This window comes from Sciurus vulgaris (genome assembly GCF_902686455.1).
Source record: "Sciurus vulgaris genome assembly, chromosome: 3".
NCBI classification, from domain to species: domain Eukaryota; kingdom Metazoa; phylum Chordata; class Mammalia; order Rodentia; family Sciuridae; genus Sciurus; species Sciurus vulgaris.
In genome coordinates, this window is record NC_136463.1 from 693,133 (window position 1) to 711,753 (window position 18,621).

General features: G+C 49.7%; 1 protein-coding gene and 1 long non-coding RNA gene across 5 annotated transcripts; both read left to right on the forward strand.

The window, feature by feature from the left end:
* The first annotated feature begins 389 nt into the window (after positions 1–389).
* On the forward strand, positions 390–4,229 carry SECTM1 (secreted and transmembrane 1). Of its 4 annotated transcripts, none has more exons than XM_079131048.1 (6): positions 390–539; positions 1,108–1,277; positions 2,152–2,460; positions 3,213–3,266; positions 3,516–3,673; positions 4,093–4,229. In XM_079131048.1, the coding sequence occupies exons 2-5, from the start codon at positions 1,172–1,174 to the stop codon at positions 3,644–3,646; spliced, it is 600 nt and encodes a 199-aa protein (XP_078987174.1). In that variant the 5' UTR covers positions 390–539; positions 1,108–1,171; the 3' UTR covers positions 3,647–3,673; positions 4,093–4,229. The 4 variants fall into 4 exon arrangements, with proteins under 4 accessions (XP_078987174.1, XP_078987175.1, XP_078987176.1 ...); XM_079131050.1 differs by having other exon boundaries at positions 398–539; positions 3,210–3,266; XM_079131047.1 differs by lacking the exon at positions 390–539 and adding an exon at positions 551–702 and having other exon boundaries at positions 3,210–3,266.
* A 1,121-nt stretch (positions 4,230–5,350) lies between these two features.
* Positions 5,351–16,472, forward strand: LOC306656159. The gene is made up of 3 exons (XR_013762434.1): positions 5,351–5,844; positions 13,216–13,327; positions 15,615–16,472. It is a non-coding gene; the product is annotated as an uncharacterized lncRNA (long non-coding RNA).
* The last annotated feature ends 2,149 nt before the right edge of the window (positions 16,473–18,621 follow it).

Below are 18,621 nucleotides of genomic sequence, written 5' to 3' on the forward strand. Positions count from 1 at the left end.
GTGGATGCCGCTGGCCCTGACGCCTGCAGAACTGTGAACCCACCCAGCTCCCCAAAGGAGCGGCCCCAGAGCCCTTGAGCAAGGGCACATCACGCCCTGGCCCTGCTAGATGGTGCCTCTGCAGCCTCCCACATGTTTTTCTAAATATCTTTTTATCTTATTTATTTGTACGTGGTGCTGAGAATCAAACCCAGTGCCTCACACATGCCAGGCAAGCGCTCCACCACTGAGCCACAACCCCAGCCCCAGCCTCCCACTTTCTTTGCAGTGCACAGTTCTGACAACCAGCCACGACATGCTACCAAGCAGGCTGCACAATTCTGAGGACACGGGGCAGTTCCCGAAACCCCCGTGGCTTCCCAGAATGGTCTCCTCCCTGCTTAGGACAGTCCCCTTGCACAGACCTGCCTCCTCCTCCCGGCCCCTCCCTCTGGGCTCTTTCGGTTTTCCTCTGGGCGGGACAACAGAAACCCGTGGCGGGAAGAGGCACCAGGAGCAGCAGCAGGAGCAGGGCCAGAAGGAGAGGCTGGAGGGAGCAGGTGAGGGGCTGGCGTGGGCAGGGGACCGGACACTGGTGTGGGGATGGGGCCCCCAGTCCCGTCCTGGCTGCAGCCCCTCCAGGACACTCAGCCCCTGACCGCCTCCTGCTCAGGTGTGCTGGGAAGCTCAGGGCTGGAGTCTGGCCAGGTCTCCAGGGCACGGGTGTGTATGGGGGACGGGCAGGCCCCAGAGGGGACGAACCCCGTCTCTTCTGAATCCCCAGGCTGGGTTCTGGGAGGGGCGAGGCAGCAAGTGAGCTCTGGGGTGCCCCAAGAGGGACCTGGGGCCTGGGTGGGTCCCCTTGTGTCAGGGGGACACAGACTCCTGTCTTCCAGGAGCTCCCTTGGGTTCCTGTGTCCAGGGCCACACACGTTAGGAAGTACAGGGACAGGATGGAGGGTGGGTGCTGGGGGCCAGACACTGGGCAGAGGCTCAGCTGTGGAAGGCACAGCTAGTCCAGCAGAAGCTGGGCCCCTGGGCTGCCCAGACCCTGGCCAGGTGGAGGCAGCTCCCTCCAGCCTGGCCACCACCTGGGGGCTTCTGACCCCTGGGCTTCCCTCCCTGCAGGGAGTGTCCCAGGAACTGGAGTCCAGGACAAGGGACCACAGAGGCCTCCCCCCAACGGCCAACCATGTGGACCCGGCCCTCTATGTCCCCTAGATGTGTCCCCCAGCCCTGCGTTCTCAGCATGCTTGGGCTCCTGCTCCTGCTCACCTCTCTGAGTGCTCAGAACACAAGTAGGTCTTGGGACCCTGACCCTCTGCCAGAGAAGGGTCGGGGTACAAGCGGTGGGAAAGCAGACAAGGTCAGGCCCAGACCTGACCATGCCCCAAGAGATGACTGTGACCCTGCCGACCCAGGTCCCATGGGTGAGCAGCCAGCTGGCGACCCTGGGTCCTTGAAGGGCACCCAAGGACAGCGAGGGCAGGTGCCCCCAGCAACAACTGCTGGCCACTGTCCAAGCATCGGTGGGGAATGCCCAAGACCACATCCAGGCTCCAAGGGAAAGAGGGCCCTGAGAGTTGGAGTCTGGGCCATGGCCAGGGAATAGGAGGCTCCACAGGACTGAGGACCTGCCAGCCTGCTCCCTGATCCATCCTGGTCAGCAGCCTCAGCATCACCTGAGCCTCAGACAGGCAGGCGCTCAGAGGACCAGAAGGGGATGTGTAGTGGACAGGTCCCCAGTGATTGCCCAGCACAGCCCTGCAGATCCAGGTTGGCCGTGCAAAGACATGCCCGAGTGCTGTCCAAGACACCAGTGACCTGGTCACTCTGATGGCCAATGGGGGACAGTGAGAGTTTGGGGTCAGATCCCCCCAGGATGTGCTACTGGAGATCTCCCTGGATCCCAAGTGGTGGAACCACACAGGGCAGGGGACTGCAGGAACATCCTGCTGACCAGCTGACTCATGCCGAGTGACCAGCTGGGGGACAAAGGGCCCCTCCGGGCAGTGCGCTTCTGCCTGCCACACCAGCTCACCCAGCCCAAGTGTGAATCGCGCATCGAGCCCCTGGAGGCCCCGACACCACCCCTGCCCCAGCTGGGGAGAGCATCCAGTCCAGCTCTCCAGACCCCGCCCAGCCCACACGTGTGACCCTCCCCCCACGCAGGCTGGGACAACCCCTCCTGCACACAGGGCGTGGTGTCCGTGTCCAGGGGCCGGCGGGCAGTGATGGCCTGCAACATCTCCAACGCCTTCTCCCACATCACGGTCCAGCTGCGTACCCACGGGAAGGACTGGACCATCTTCAGTGAGAAGGCCCCAGGGTGCTTCTCCAGGGCTGGCTGGCAGCTCCAGGTGCAAGGCGGCCAGGCCCAGCTGGTGATCGCAGCCGCCCAGGACGCCCACGCGGGGCTCTACCTGTGGCTTCTGCAAGGGCTCCAGAGAAACTACAAAGTCACTACCCTGAACGTCTCAGGTGAGGCGGGCCCGGGGCGGGGCCAGAGCCAGGGCTGCCCAGGGAGGGAGGGCAAGGGGCGGGGCGTGGGCGGGGCCTGCGAGCAGCGGGGGCGAGTTTCCCACTGGGCGGGGCAGCAGCCAGGAGGAGCCACAGAGCAGAGCCCAGAGTCCCGGGGCACAGAAAGGCTCACACGCCTGGATCCTGATCAGATGCAGCGAAGCAGAGGAGCCTCTGGCCCTCCACCTGCTGTGCCTCCGTCCTAGCCTTCCCTGAACCTGCCGGCCCAGCGCCCACCTGATCAGCCTGGCGGTGGACCCGGCCACCCGACAAGGGCGAATTCTCTCCAGACCACAGCCACCCAGGACTGCCCTCCTGTCCTCACCTGGCCCCCACCTTCCTCCCTTCCCCACCGGCTTCTGTCGGTTGTCCACAAAATAGAAGAGACCGCAGAAAACGTCCCCCTCTCCTGAGCTGACATGACCCCCAGGTCTCTCCAGGGCTGTCGGGGCATGCCCTGGATGCCCATGCCCTCCGTGCCCAGTCGTGCCCCTCCAAGCCTAAACCCCACTACCCCCCAACCCGTTCCTTCCTTGCAAGAACCAAGGTGGCCAGGCCCCCACACTGGTCTACTCTACCTCTGTCACCTACCCAGTGGGCAAGGGCTGCGATCTGGCCCCTGGAGGGGACCCAGGGAGCCCTACCCGTGCTCCTGCTGCCCAGAGCTAGTAGCCATCAGGACTGGCTCCCAACCTGACTGTGCTCCCCAGCAGAGCCTCAAGACCTGGACGAGGCAGCCGGCCTGGGGACTTCCAGGCCTCCCTGGGGTAGGTGCTGCATCCCTGTCCCTGAGGAGACATCCCTGTCCCTCCCTGGGCTCCTCAGTGCCCAGCCCACCCCAGGACCACTGTGCCCAGAGCCTGTCCCACCCGCCAGCCTCCCTCTCCCCAGTGAGTCCCTGCCCAAGGGGGTGTGGGTTGTGCAGGTGGCAGGCGGTGGGGGACCCTGCTGTGGCTAGTGGGTGATGGCTGGAGCAACCAGGGATGGAGGTGACTCTGCCCACCTGTCCCTCCCAGATGCTGCAAGCCAGGTCCTTGGCTCAGAGACTCTGCAAGCCAGGTCCCAGGCCACACCCCAGTCTATGGTGGGACTCCTGGTTGCTGTCCTTCTCTTGATCCTGGTGGTGGGTGCCCTCGGATGGTGCTGACACCAGTGTTCTCTGAAGTTTGTGCAGGTGAGAGGCCTCCATGTGGTCCAGGGCAGGGGTGGGGCCTCCTTGTGGCCTGTACTGGGCTTTCTGCCCCTCAGTTTTGCACCACCAGTGGCTCAGGAGTAGAATGGGGATGTCCACATTTCCCCAATCCCATACTTGTCCTCAGGACCCCAGCAAAGCAGTATAGGAGTGGTCTCTCTGCCCCTTTCTGGACTTCTGTCTGGGACAGACCTGATCCTTCTGAGCCCAGGGGGATGTGGGATCCGTTGCAGGGCTCAGAACCCAGCCTGGGCGCTGTGTATGCGTGTGCGTGTGCGCGCGCACGCGTGTGTGTGTACCTGCAGATGCAGAGCTGCGTGGCCTGGAGTTGCCTGTGCCAAGCCTGAGTGTCTGCAGGGCACCAGGTGGTTGCCAGCCCTCAAGCCTGCCTCTCTCCCCAGATGGAGCCCATCAGAACCCACCTGGAGCAGGATCTCAGCTCCTCCAGCCCCACAGTGAGAAAAGCAGGTCCTGCACAGTCCTCTCCGTCACTCCACCCAGACAGAGACCCACCCAGTGGTCTCCAGCCCCTCTCTGCTGCCTCTCCTCTGCTCTCAAACTGCACAGACCTTGATTGACAGGATCTGCCCCATCTCTGCCTCTTATCAAGGGGGAGCTTGGGCTCCTCTCTTGCTGCTGAGGCCCCTGCACTCCAGGGTTTTCCCACTCCCTGTGAGACCCCAGGACAAGCCAGAGGACCTCCAGCTTTGGAGGTGGACCATGGGCACACGCCTGTCTTGACTGAGAGCAGAAACAAGTGTTGTGGACCCTGCAGCCAGGGCTCCAGGGACCTAGATGGGGGATTCTAGGTCTTTGGTGCCAGGCCACCCGCATACCTGGACCAGCTGCAGGAGCCCTTGGAAAGGAGGTGGGAGGTGGGACAGGTACCTCAGGTGCCCCTGGGGAGTACTGCTGGCCCCTCAGCCTCCCTAGGCCTCTGCTGGGGGTATCCCTGCCTCAAGACCACCACACCGGCTGCTTTTAAAAGCCTCCAACATGCTAACCCTTAAAGAAATATGATAAACCAATTAACAAGCCACCAAGTCTGCTGGGAAATACAGCTGTTCTCATATCAACCCATGCAGACTTGCCAGGAGCTGTTGGGTTCCGATGGCTGTGAGTGAAGGCCTTGCTCCTGCGGAGCCCCCAGGCCCAGGGGGACCCTGCCTGCGGTCGAGCCCCCAGAGCCAGCGGCCACAGAGTCCCAGTGAGAACTGGAATCACAAGTGTCCCTCGGCCAGCCCAGCCAGCTGCATCTACAAATGGGCATTTGCTGGCTCTTTGTTCCTATTATGGTAGCATTTCTATAGGACAGGGACAGCAGGTGAGCTGTCTTCCCAGTTTGGGCCAAACTGTGATTAAGTCATTTTCCCTTTTTATATTTGTGCTCTCTTCTTTCGTTTTTTTTTTTTTCCCCAGTGTTGGGGGCTGAACCCCAGGGCTTGTGCATGCTAGACACGCGCTGACCTGGACCCCATTTCTGCCTGGGCCTGGGAGCAGCTCACCTCTGGTGTTCCAGTGCCCTCTGCTGGTGAATTGGCTCCACCGCACCCAGGTCTTCAGAGGGTCCAGGGACTGCGGAGAACTGTCCCCTGCCCCGCAGCCGCGGGCCCCAGGTGTTTTGGGACTCTCCTCTCCTGCCCTGCACAGGAGCCTCCACTGCCCTGCCCCTTCTGGCAAATGGAAAAATGAGTTTTTAGGAATGTTCAGGCTCAAAGTTTGTTTGACCCTTGGCAATTCCTCTCTGCAGGGCACACTGACCCTCCTCCCTTCCCTGGGCTTTGGGCCTTTTTGGTCAATTCGGGTTTTTCTTGAACTGATTTGGGACTCTCGAGCTGTTTGTCTGGTAGGGAAATTTGACCCTGACTTTGGGGCTCCACTTTGAACCAGCTCAGGCTCCTGCCATTGGTTTTATCACCGATAAATGCCCCATCAGGCCCTGAGAAACGATCTGTTTTGCTCACCAGCGTTGTGTCCCAGTCTAGACATCCACCTCACTAGCCACACAGACTTGGGGACCTTGTCGGTGACAGCTGCTGCTGCTGCAAAGCCAGGTGCAGAGGGGAACCCCGCAAACCTGGCTCCAGGCACAGAGGGACCTGCACCTGCCAGTCTCCCCAGACTACAGCTGGCTTGTGTGATATGCAGCCCCGGTAAAACTCCCAGCACCTCTGTCTCTGTCTGGTCTTCTTCTTCTTCTTCTTTTTTTTTTGGGTGGTGCTGGGGATTGAACCCAGGGCCTTGTGCATTCGAGGCAAGCACACTACTAACTGAGCTATACCCCCAGCACTGTCTGGTCCACTTCTGACCTGTTTGAAAAAGGATCATATAAGGACTGAAAGCGCGACCCCTCCTCTCTGGGGCAAGCCCAGCCCCCTCCCAAGAAATCATGAACGACCCTCCTGCTCTCTAACTAAAATCCCTCTTCCTCCCCTTCCTTGGTCTTTTTTGTGGTACTGGGGATTGAACCTGTTATGGGAAAGAGTATCTGAAGAAGGATATGAGGAGCTCCCAGAGAGAAGGGGTGCCAGTGGGTCTTGGCTTATGTGGCAGGCAAGAACACCAGGCCCACCAGGTGGAGGCATAGACAGGCTTACTGAGGAAAGCAGACGCATGTTCCAGGGGGAGCGGGCATCTCCAAAAGGAGAGAGGGCAGCCTGCCGGCGTGGTGCTGACTTATGGGGCACAGAACTGGACCAGAACTGGAGCCAGAGCCCACGGCGTGACTTCATCCAGTCCTCCCTCTGCTTCCATGTTGCCCCATTTACCTTTGGAGACGAGGGCTGGGGCCAAGGGCACCATGGTAGCCTCTTGCTGAGGAGTTGCACCTGCTCCTGGGTCTTCCTCTGAGATTCAGTATTTATCCCTTTATTCCCAAATTCCTATCTTAAACCCAGGGGTCCTCTACCACAGAGCCACATACCCTTTTGATTTTTTGAAATGGGTTAGCCTCAAAATTGCAACGTCCTGCCTCCGCCTCCCAAGTCACTGGGATCACAGGCCTGCACCACTTATTCTAGGCCAGGGTCTGGATGGATGGCAGAGTCAGAGTACCATGCACCCGGGCAGGAGAAACCAGGATCAGAGAGTCAGAGGATGCCCAGAATTTCCCGGGCAAGGCTCCTGACCAGCAGTGACCAGATAACAGGGTCAGCGCTCTTCTGTGTCCAGTCTTGGGGACATGCTTCTCCTTTCGTGGTCCCGGGTGAGGGGGTGTTTCATTCGATAGTCTGTGTACTTGATGAGCTCTTGGGGATGGCACCAGAAGGCCTAAGAAGTGGCAGCTCCAGGTCAACAGGGAGCTGCAGCTGGAAACGTCAGGGAGCTGCCCGAAATCAGACACATGCTCTAGCGTCACTTGGAAAGGCACCCACCAGTCTGGCCAGCAGCCCACCTGGGTAGCGGTCCACCTGCTATCCCTAGCACAGCACTGGCCCTGGCTCTGACAGGAGGAGCCGGGGCCACGGTCTGCGTGACAGAGGACACGAGACACCTTGTGACTGGAAGATGAGGACAAAGGGAGATCCTGGCTGGGGCTGCGGAGGTACAAGGGTCTGCACAGCCCAGCTGTGAACTGGGGCTGTACGTGCAGGGAGCTCAGCATGGTCCCACCTGACCACAGTGTGAGACTTAAGATCAGGTCACAGCAAACAGGCTTTTGTTACACATTGGGAAGCTCAGACTCTAGTGGCCGGCCAGACCCGGCTGTGAAGTGGAATTACAGAGACATCGTGGTAAGAGACCAGGGCCCGGGCAAGGGTCAGTGCCCTCCTCTCTCAGCCTTCCTCCAGGAGGCCTCCTTAACCATGGGTCCCTACCTTTGGTTGTCAATAACTGCCCTAGGAGTCGACAACTCCCTCCTGGAACGTCACAGATGCCTCTGAAAAGAGCCGCTGCTTCTCCTCTGTTCTGTAAGCATCTCTATGTCAGAGACCCTGCACAGGCCCCAGCTGCAGACTGGGAATTTTTTTAAAAAGAGGAAAAATCCCCAATGATAGGATAGGTCTAAGATGATGTTGAATAACCTATAAATGTTGTGAGAGACTGTGGATCAGGGCTCAGAATTTGGAGTTTCTGTTTTCCTCTGGGCCTGCTGGTGTAATGAAGCTCTCCTTTCCGAGTGCTGCTGGCTGCTTCTCGACCAGCCTTTCCCACAATGAGACAACAGGTTTAAGTCGACAGAAAAGAGAACAGAGATCTTAGGTTACAGGGCCCTCTGTTCTCCCTGATGGGCAGATGCACAGCCTCTGGGACGGGAGTCCCCTGTGTTTCTCCTTTGCTCACACACAATAAAGCTTTTTCCTTTATTTTTTTTCTGAAAAGCTGTTTCTTCACTAGTGGATTGGCTTCGGCACGAGGACCAAGTTGTGGAAGCGATTTGACCTCAGCACTTACACTAAAACAGGGGTGCTTGTGGCAAACCACTGCTTTACAATCAGGGTGTGGGCACCGCCCCTCTCCACTCTTGCAGGATGTGGAAAATAACAACCTGCAGGGAGAAAGGAGAACAGTAGGCCCCAGGGAACTTCCCTTATCTACAGCTGTTGCCCTATGTGCCCTCTGCACCTCGCCCTAAATGAGCCCACCACCAGCTGCCAACAAAATTCCTGCTATGACCTGGCCCTGCTACACCTATAAACCCAGACCCTTGTAGCCGTCGCCATTGTCCCCTTGAATACAGCATCCCTGATCCGTGGAGGTCGGCCTGCCTTTCTTTTTCTTTTTGTGTTCTCTTTCACTCGCTTTTATTTGGTGCCAAAACCCAAGACGGACTTTGGGGCACTCTACCCCTCTCCATGCTAACGACCCTCTACTGCTTTTCCGTATTTCCTCCCATTTCTCTCTCTCTGCATGTTATAATCAAAGAAGGAGGCCCTTCACACTCTCCAGGTCCTCTACAGCTCAACGGCGGCTGATACACAACCTGAAATCGACCCCAGTCCTGGGACCTGTGTCGGGTCCTTTGTTGGTGTTGGGGGCATCCTCCTTCTAACCCTATCTGCTTCAATTCCTTTCTTCTCTGTGTATTCAGACCTCCAGATCACAGGCTGCTTTCTGCCATTTTGTCCCCACATAAAACACCAGTCTTCTCAGTCTTCAGGGAGGTCAGGTCCCTTGCTGTATCTTGCAGAAGCACGCTGCCCAAGACCCTGGCCTGTTGGCTCATCTGGACCCTGGGGGTCTGCCACCATTGGGATTGCAGGAGGGGACACCCTCTCATTTTCTGGTGGAACTCTGGCGAACAGGAGACATCAAGGGACACTTTGATCTCAACTGCCACCGGGTCAGACCTTTCCAAAATGGGGCCAACCCATGCATCCCACAGGACTAACCCAAAGGTTGTCTCATTAAAAATCTCAAAATTAGGGCTGGAGCTGGAACTCAGTGGTGGAGCACTTGCCTCCCCCATGTGAGGCACTGGGTTTGATCCTCAGCACCACATAAACATTGATTAATTAATTAAATAAAGATATTTTTAAAAAATTCAAAGCCCTCCACCTCCAATCTGACCTCAAAAGCAAATGCCTTATTAGGCTGAGTACATTGACCTGGCCAGAATCTAAATTAGACAACCTAGTCAATGACCACCCCTGAAGAGACTGATTTTACAAAAGAAAACATGGTTAAAATGCCCTGTGCAGGTTTTGCCTCTTAAGCTCGGAACAGCAGCTTTGCTCACTTAGCTTCTGCCAGATCTCTGTCTCACCAAGGCTTGCACGGAAACGTAAATTGCAGAGGACTGCAGGGCTTGCAGGGAACTGATTTGGGACTAAAGAAAAAAAGGGTCACTTTTAAATCCAAGTTGCTGTGGGTGGCTATCTGACCAGCCTGCCTTCTTAACAAGTTCCTCCCTAAGCACTGCAACACAGGAGGGAATGATAGTCAAGTCGTCTTTACCCTGAGAATCTTTACCTACAAATTTCAGGGCTCTCTCATTCTCTCAGTTTCTGAACTGACTCTAATCTGAACCAGAAAGTAAACTCTGATCTGATAAAGATGTTCAGCATGCTGCTTTACTAGAGTAATTAAAGGCTCATGTCATTGTTTAGAACTCTTTTCTTTTTTTGATTCTATATTTCTGAGCTCATGGTTTTATGGTGAATTCACATTTGATCCTGCAAACCTGAATAAAATCTTTTTCTGATCAGTCTTATTTTATCTAACTATAGAGGTTTTTTGCACTCTGTCTTTGTTCAGGGACCAACTTTCAAGGGTTACCTCTCAAATACATTGGGAAAATTCCTCTTGCCACAAACAGCTATGAGAGCTCTGCCTCCTGTCTGTTTTGTGTATGTGTGCACACCTCTGTACTGTATTGTTGTGTCTACACTTGTGCACGAGTCCATATATCATGTACACAAAATTGGCATATAGATAAATGACTGCTCATAAATTAAAATTTAAATGAGAAATGGATCCAAAAACATTTTAGTTAACTTGACTTTAAAAAGGGGTTTCATTTAAAAACAGATGAAAATAAAGATGTCTGTAAAATTATTAACTCACAAATTTCTCTAGGTGGTCAGATAATTAATGAAGTGTTGGTCTCTATAAAATGTCTAAATGTAATATCCATTGCTTCTAGGATTTTTCTTCAACAAGAAAGACATGGCTAGTACTGTTCACTACACTTGTCTGATATCTTTGTTTTTATAGTAAAAAAATGAATAAATTAGATTTAACATCAATGGCATTAATCAAGTGAATGTGTTTGTTAGGGACACATCTGATTAATTTACAAAGTTAAAGTGCTAAACCATCGACCATTAAAATATAAAATCAAGTACTCTTGACTTCTTAAATTCCATAAAGTAATATATTTAAACATTATATGTGTTTTCATAAATGGGTAAATGAAAAGATTTGAGATTGCTTTGTGTCTGTGTCTTCACTAATACAAGGTTACTAAGAGTTAAGATTCTAGCAGGTGTAATTTATATACACAGAGTATAAAAGGTTTCAGTTGAGTTTCAATTAAACTACTATAAAACATGGAAGTATTCCGTCTTATTAAAGTGAAGTAATTTGTCTAAATTCAGAAGTTTTATAAGGTTGTTTCAGAATGTAAATTTTAAAAATGGATCAACAGTTAGGAAAGAGATGAGAAGGTTTTTAAGTGTGGAAATATATTTTAGTGTGGAAAATAGAAGAACAGAAATGTTTCTGGATGAGAAAGTCTTGTGTTAAAGTAAAAAGTTGTAGAATGTCTAAGTAAGTTGCAGAAGGTTTGTGGAAGGAAAATGTCAAAAAGTTTAGGTGGTTGTATGTAAGTAGTACAATCAGCTAAAATTATTCAACATTTTTCCCTAAGGTCAAATATTAATATACTGATATAAGCCAAAATTTAATCCTCTATGGGTTGAAGTTTCAAAGATTTCTCAAAACATTAATCTATGCTTATCTATCAAGATAGTTTCTTGAGTCTGTTAACTTTTGTTCTTTAGAGAAACTAGTCTTGAAGGCATTAGAGTTTGTACAACTCTGGTTAAACAACAACTATTATTTTAGAGTATTATACTACCTTAAAGAGTCTAAAGTTTTATTTAAAATCTAAATTTGGTTAATATAAGAACAGCAGTGTAATCATTAGACTGTTACTAGTGCCTTTTCCATATCTTCCAAGTACCTAAGTCTTTAAAGTATAAGGTTTAGAAGTGCATTTTACCAAGTTGGTGTTCTTCAAACTAAAGTTTAATGTAAAGATTTGGAATTATAAAAGTATGTTTCTTGGTTCATAGTTATTATACAAACTCAATCTGTTTTTACTTTTGCTAATTTCATTTTGTATTTTCCTTATAAACTAACTATTATCTGTTAGTTCCTTACAGAAGTATAACTTTTAATACAGACAGGATATAAGGCTAACTTCCAGTACTAATACGGACCCTAATTAAAAAGAAGGGGTAAATACCTATAAAGTTGTGAACATTAAAAGTAAAACCCAGTACTCTTACTTTAAGACTGGTGAAACTGGCTTGTTGGATGTTTAGGACCAAAGCTTAGAGACTAAAGTTAAGGAAATAGAAGAGTCACAAAAGGGAAAATAGCCAATATTTGGCTCTTTCCCTCTGAGGTCAGTGCGAACCCAGGGAACAAAGGGAATTCTCTAAGGGCTGTGCAACTCCAGGCCACATGACCTTCCAATCAGGGAGTTCAATGAGACCCTGGAGAACAGAAAGCTGACCAGGGCACATGCTGCATGGGGGAGAGTCACTGAAGAAGGAGACATCGCTGACACTTCCAAGGGAAGCCACATGGTCAAAGACACCCTGACCCATTCTGGCAGGTGGCACTAAAGAGCTGAGAGGCTGCTCTCGAATTCCCAGGAGTGACCCCTAAGGGAACTCAGCTGACTATTAACAATAGAAAGAAACATGGTCAGTTTGACCAGCTTGGTCTTGAACACCTAGCAAAAACAGTTGTAACCAAAGTACAGCCATACCTGGGCATTTAAAGAAAAGATGGTAGTTTTTTTAAGGTTTTTTAAAAAATCTTTTTAGTTGCAGATGGACATAATACCTTTATTTTGTTTATTTAGATTTTTTATGTGGTGCTGGGGATTGAACTCACATGCATGCTAGGCAAGCACTCTACCACTGAGCCACAACCCCCGCCCATGATAGTTCTTTTTTGGAACTTAAGATGTGCACTTGTGTCAGCCCCACAGTCCTGGTGCCCCCCAAATTCTGAGGCATTTTTTTCCTTTGTGAGGTACATATTTACCTCTGCCTACCAAAAATTGGACTGGCCTCTCTACCTTGGTCTTCTTTACTCCTCAAATTGGCATTGTGCCTAACAACCAAAGTTTGCCTATCCTAATAATGGTGCACACCAGAGAGCCCTTTGGTTTATTCCCTACTCATAGGGTTAGAAATATCCACAAGGGTTGGCACAGAAGCAGCTGGATTAGGAGCCTCTATACACTACTATAAAAAATTGTCAGTACAGGTTATCAAAGATACCCAACAAGTCACTGATTCAGTACTGACTTTACAAAATCCATTGGATTCCCTGGTGTCTGGCATCCTGCAAAATCATCAGGGCCTAGATCTCCTTACTGCTGAACGAGATGGCCTGTGCTTCTTCCTCAGGGAAGAATGTTGCTTCTGTGTCAACCAATCAGGACTCGTCAGAGATAAGTTTACATACCCACAGGACCAATTGGAACAGCAGAGATGGGGACTAGCCAATTCCTGGTGGGCCTCTCTGGGAAACCTAAAATGGTGGACTTCCTGGCTTTGCCCTCTTTTAACACCTCTAATACTCATTTTTCTTATAATAACCTTTTCTGCCTGCCTTCTTAACTTTTTACAGAACCAACTTCTCGTAAGGTGAACCTGTCTAGCCCAGACACCTCCCAAGAACGTGTGAAAGCTGTCCTCCTCCTTCACTCACTCTGAGCCCCACAAGGAAGGACTCACCCATGATGACGTTGAAGTACCCTCCCTCTACAACCCCCTCAAGCCACAACCACAAGACTGTGTAGAAGCCTAAAATGCCCCCACCTCATTATCCCCTTCCAGATCTCTGACAGGGAGCCCTTCTACGCTCCTCTTCAGCAGGAAGTAGCCAATTATGATGATGTCACCCCAACTCATTGTATCCCTTCAGAGTATGGAACAAAGGACACGGACAGTGGGCCCCAGGGAACTTTCCTTATCTACAACTGTTCCCCTGCCCACCCTCCTACCTGGCCCTGCTAAACCCTACAAACTCAGATCCTTGTAACTCATTTCATTTTCCCCTGGAAAACATGGCCCTCCGTTGCTTCATAAAGCATCCCTGATCCGTGGAAGTCTGCCTGCCTTTCTTTTTGTATTCTTTTTCATTTGCTTTCCACTCTGACTTAGCACATGTTGTGGTTTAGATGTGTTGTCCCCCAAAACCTCACATGAGAGACAACACGAGAAGGTTTGGAGAAGTGATTGGGTGATAGCCTGAGGCTAATCAGTTAATTGATCCCTGATGGGATTGGCTGAGTGGTAACTGGAGGAAGGTGGGCTGTGGCTGGAGGTAGTGGCTCACTGGCGACGTGGCTGTGCGGTATGTTTTTAATCTGGAGAGTGGAGTTTCTCTCTGCTTCCTGATCATCATGTGAGCCGCTTCCCTCTGCCACACTCTTCTGCCGTAATTTCAGCCTCATCTCAAGCCCTGAGGAATGGAGTCAGCTGTCTGTGGATTGAGACCTCTGAAAAAACTTTCCCTCCTCTACAATTGTTCTAGTTGGGTCTTTTAGTCACAGCAGTGAAAAAGCTGACCACAACAGTGTAGCTGCTTGCTGGGATCCTCGCCAACCCAGACGCTGACTCCGCAGGCTGAGGAAGTCCCTGACTGAGAGGTCTCAACTTGAAGGTAGGAGGCAGATGCTTGGCTGGGGCTGGGGCTCATGGTGGAGCACCTGCCTGGCACGTGTGAGCCACTGCGTTTGATCCTCAGCACCACATAAAAAGAAATAAACAAATAAAATAAAGGTATTGTGTCCATCTACAATTAAAAATATATCCAAAAAGAGAGAAAGAGAGACAGAGACAGATGCTCCCTGGGGCCCAGGCTGGGAGACCCTAGGTGCCTGGGGAGCTGGAGGAGGTGCAGGGCCCTTGGCCTATGATGCGCAGCAGTCCTGGGATGGGGCCCCGCCTCTGAAGGACGGCCCTTCCCGCTGGAAGACTCCCCTCGGGACACTGGGAGGGCTCCTGAGCCTGTGCTCACCCCACACCCCAGCACCCAGGGTCTCTGGGACATCCCGACACACAAGACGGGGTCCCTGGACCTCTACTGACACTGTGGGAAGGGTCCCACAGCATGTCATTCACCCCACTCGTCTGGACTCCTGTCCTCACTCCAGCGCGGGGCCGGCCTCCCTGAGAAGCTGGCAAGCCACCCTGAACTGCACAGAAGCTTGGCCAAGCTGCCCTGCTGCCACATGAGCTCAGGGGTTTCTGCTCTGTACCCATTTTCTGGTCCCACATGCTTAGAGGAGACACATATTTTGTTTTGTCTGATGGAAGACTTTTTACCCTCCCCCATTCTTTTTTATTTTTCCTCTGCTAATAAAAAGCATCGGTGGTTCCAGATCGCTGGGCCTTTGCTGACACCCTTCTCAAGGGTGCTCAGATGAGTTCTTGCCCCAGCTTCATCCTGGGCCCTGGGGAGAAAAAGCAAGAAAAACATTTCTAAGGAAGAAGCTGCTAGCGGCTGCCTAGTAAATGGACCTGGGCTCAGGCAGGCCTAGCCTAAGGACCGTTACTTATAAACCTCTTTTGATGTTTGAATTTGGGTACAAAAGGGTCTTCGAACCCGACCCATAGCCATCTATCGCCTCCCCGTGATGTGGGACCAGAGCAGACTGCAGAGTAGGACAAGAAATGGCCTCAGAGCAGGGCCAAGCATTGCGGATCCCAGGTTCTGCTGCTCTGTGCTCAGCCGGGAACCCCAGGGACCACAGTGGGGCTGAAACTGGAGTTTCGAGATGGAAAGATTCCCCACTCAGTCAATTTCACGAATCTTGAAGAATAAAATCCACAGACAATTCCAGAAGGGAAGAGTAAATGGAGCCAGATTTATTTAAGCGAGAAGAGACAGAGCACCCGGCATGCAGGAGGGGGCCTGATCACAGAAAGACCCACTTTGGTGCCAACCTAGGAGCTTATAAAAGGCCCTGGCAGAGCCTGGGCAGAAGCTATGTCAAGCAGGCATTGGATTCTTCCTTTCCGTCTGTGTTCGCCCCACCTTCTGTCTCCCACTCCGGGACAAAGGCTATCGGCGTCAGCCCCACCACTTTAGGTCAGAAGTCTTTTTACCCATAGGGCTTCTAAGTTCTGATCCTGAGGCAATGTCGCTTAGCTGCTGGTAAAACACAGTGGTCAACCCCACTCCGGCCCACGATGGAGCCCCTGAGCACGCATAAGAATTCCTGTTTCAGGCTCTGAATCTGCTTTGGGAGGACCAACTCGCTGCTGCCCTCCCTCCTTGGTGGTGAGCCTCTGACTCCGGGGCACGATGTGCTGCTTAGACTCTGCTCGACTTCCCGCAGGCCCTTTCATTGGTGCTGAGACTCAGATAGGCTCTCCCTTCATTCTTGCTCTCCCTGTGGGGATCTGAGCTGCCTTGGGGTCCTACAGTAGGTCTGAGTCCCCCCTCACTGCAAACTCACCTCCCATTTCACCGGGCCCTCCACTTCTCAGCCACCACCGGCTGATTCGGGTAAGTTCCCCTCCCTTAGGTCAACTCAAATGGCCTGCGCATCCTGGGAAGTGACAGTTGAACGTCCAGCACTCCCAGGCTTCCTTGCTTGGCCAGGAACCATGGCTTTCGGAGCCACTGTTGATCCCCACCGTCAACCCACCCAGGTAAAAGATCCTTCTCTCTGGGTCTTTGTCACTCTTCTGCTTGAAGCCCTGGTGCCAGGTGCTGAGAACTCCTACGGGCCTTAGCCCCAGCTACTGTCCTGAGGCAGTGACCACTCCCAGAACGGTCAGCTCCTTCTTATTCGGTACAAGAGAACAGAGGGACGCCTCTGCTGGTCCTTACCGACTCTCTCTTGCTGTGGGTGCAGCCACCTCCACCATCCCCTCAGACACCCCTTTGGGTTGCCTTTTGTCAATTTGGACTCAGTCTGCCTTACCCCTCACTCAAAGGCACAAAAATTAGTTCATCTTTGCAGCCAAATTTGGCCCCTCTATACCTTAGACAATGACTCCAAATGGCTGCTTAATGGCACCCTGGGTCCCAACATTGTGAAGCACCTTTTCAACCTTTGTGAGTTCTGGGGAAATGAAGGGATCCCTATGTCCAGGTCTCTCCCTCCTCTTGTTTTGTTTTGATTTTCTTAAATGCTATATTTATTTTTCAAGCTCACAATTTTGATCCTACATACCTAGATTAATGTTTTTCTGATCAGTTCTATTTTTGCTCAACTCTAGAGTTTTTTTTAAACATCAATAACATTGCAATGGAAAGTCACCTACAAAAAGCTACAAGGCCTTTGCTTTTGCATTATGTGTATATCGTGTTGTCTGTCTATATATGTGTGTGCGTCCATATATCATGTACCTGATATCAAAATTGATATATAATGAGCGCTCACGAATTAAAATTTTAAAATGGATCCAGATACCTTTAATTTTAAAAAGTTCAAATTAAATTGGATAAAGAAACGAAGGTAAAATGTCTTTAAAATTACTTAATGTACAAGTCTTTCTAGGTGGTCAAACTAATAAAATGTTGATGTCTATAAAATGTCTAATCCATTGTTCCTAGAACTTCAACAGGAAAGAGATGACAGGTACTGTTCAATACACTTGCCTGATATCTTGATTTTTATAGTAAAATAAGTAAAGTAGATTTGACATGTATGGGATTACTCAAATGTGTTGTTAGAGATATCTGATTAATTTACAAAGTTAAAATGCTAACTTAAATAACATTGAGTACTCTTAACTCCTTAAATTCCATGGGGTAACATACTTAAACATTGTTGGTGTTTTCTTAAGTTGGTAAATAAAAAGGGTTTAAAATTGCTTTGTGTCATCACTAAAAACAAGGTTACTAAGAGGTAAGTCCTAACAGGTACAATTCTATTACAAAGAGATCCAAAAGTTTCAACCATGTTTCAATTAGAGTACTGTAAATAACATGAAGTGTTTCATCTTATTAAAATGGAGGAATTTATCTAAATTCAGATATTTCATATGCATTGTTTCAGAATGTGAACAAAAAGGGGTCAACAGGTAGGAAAGAGAAAACAGAAGGCCCGAAGTATGGAAATATGTTTAGTAGAAGGAAAAAATGTTTCTGGGTGAGAAAGTCTTTATGTGATGAAATACATGAGGGTCTAAGTAAGTGCTAAGAAAGTCTGTGTGTAAATGAAATTTCAACAAGGTTGTGTGTAACTAAGTTGGTTATATGTTTGTGAGACAGTTAAAGCCATTTAAGGTTTTTCCCTAAGGTCAAATACTAATAATGCACTGATATAAACCAAAGTTTAATCCATATATTAAATTGACAAGGATTTTTTAAAAACACTAATTTACTCTTAACATTGTTTTTGTTAAGTTTTATTCTTTAGAACAATTGGTTTTAAAAATTAGGGTTTGTACAATTATGGTTAAAGAACAACCATTAGAGTATTGTACTACATTACAAACTCTAAATTGTTCTTTAAAAGCTAAACTTGGTTAATATAAAAACATCAAGATAATTGTGCTATTACTCTTCTTTGTATATTAAATATGTTCATATCTTCCAGGTATATAAGTCTGTAAAGCAGAGAATTTATCAAGTTATTATTCTCCAAACTAAACTTGTCTTTAATGGTAATTTTAAACTTATACAAATAGTGAATTTTATTGGGGACTTATTTATATCATTTAATGTTCTATAACAGATCTGGTTATCAATAGGGCATATGTAAGATTTTATGTTACCTTCTACACTGGGATAAAAATGTAAATGTATTTCTAAAAGTTAATGAGAGCATGATTTGTTTAAAGGTTAATATTGTAAAACATAAAAACATTTGCCACACAAAAGGAAAGTTAAAAGCTCTCTCAGTCTCTCCTTGATTTATATTTTGGATGTAATGTCATATTATGTTAACTAACATTCATATAGATTCAGGAACAATATATGTAAACTTTATAAAATAATATTTAAAGAGGAGGCAAAGATCAGCTTCAGAACTAGAACATTTTACTTAAGATTTGTGAAAAGCCCCTCCTTACCTGAGATAAGGCTCTGCCTCCCACCTTACTTCATGTTAGAATGGCTCCAAAATAAGCCAGACTTCAGCTCATTTAAAGTTGTATTCAAAAGATCGGTTTTCATTGTAGAATTACTATGATCTCAAATGGGATATAATGTATAGCTCAGCCAAAATTCAAGATAGCTATTACACAAACTAAACATGTTTTTACTGTTGTTAATTCTAT

What these genes read in the sequence shown, in the direction of transcription:
- SECTM1 (XM_079131050.1), top strand. Translation starts at nt 1,172, where the DNA reads ATGTGGACCCGGCCCTCTATGTCCCCTAGATGTGTCCCCCAGCCCTGC. An exon ending in TCTGAGTGCTCAGAACACAA is followed by an intron (nt 1,278 to 2,151) that starts GTAGGTCTTGGG and finishes CCCCCCACGCAG; the next exon opens with GCTGGGACAACCCCTCCTGC. An exon ending in CACTACCCTGAACGTCTCAG is followed by an intron (nt 2,461 to 3,209) that starts GTGAGGCGGGCC and finishes TGTGCTCCCCAG; the next exon opens with CAGAGCCTCAAGACCTGGAC.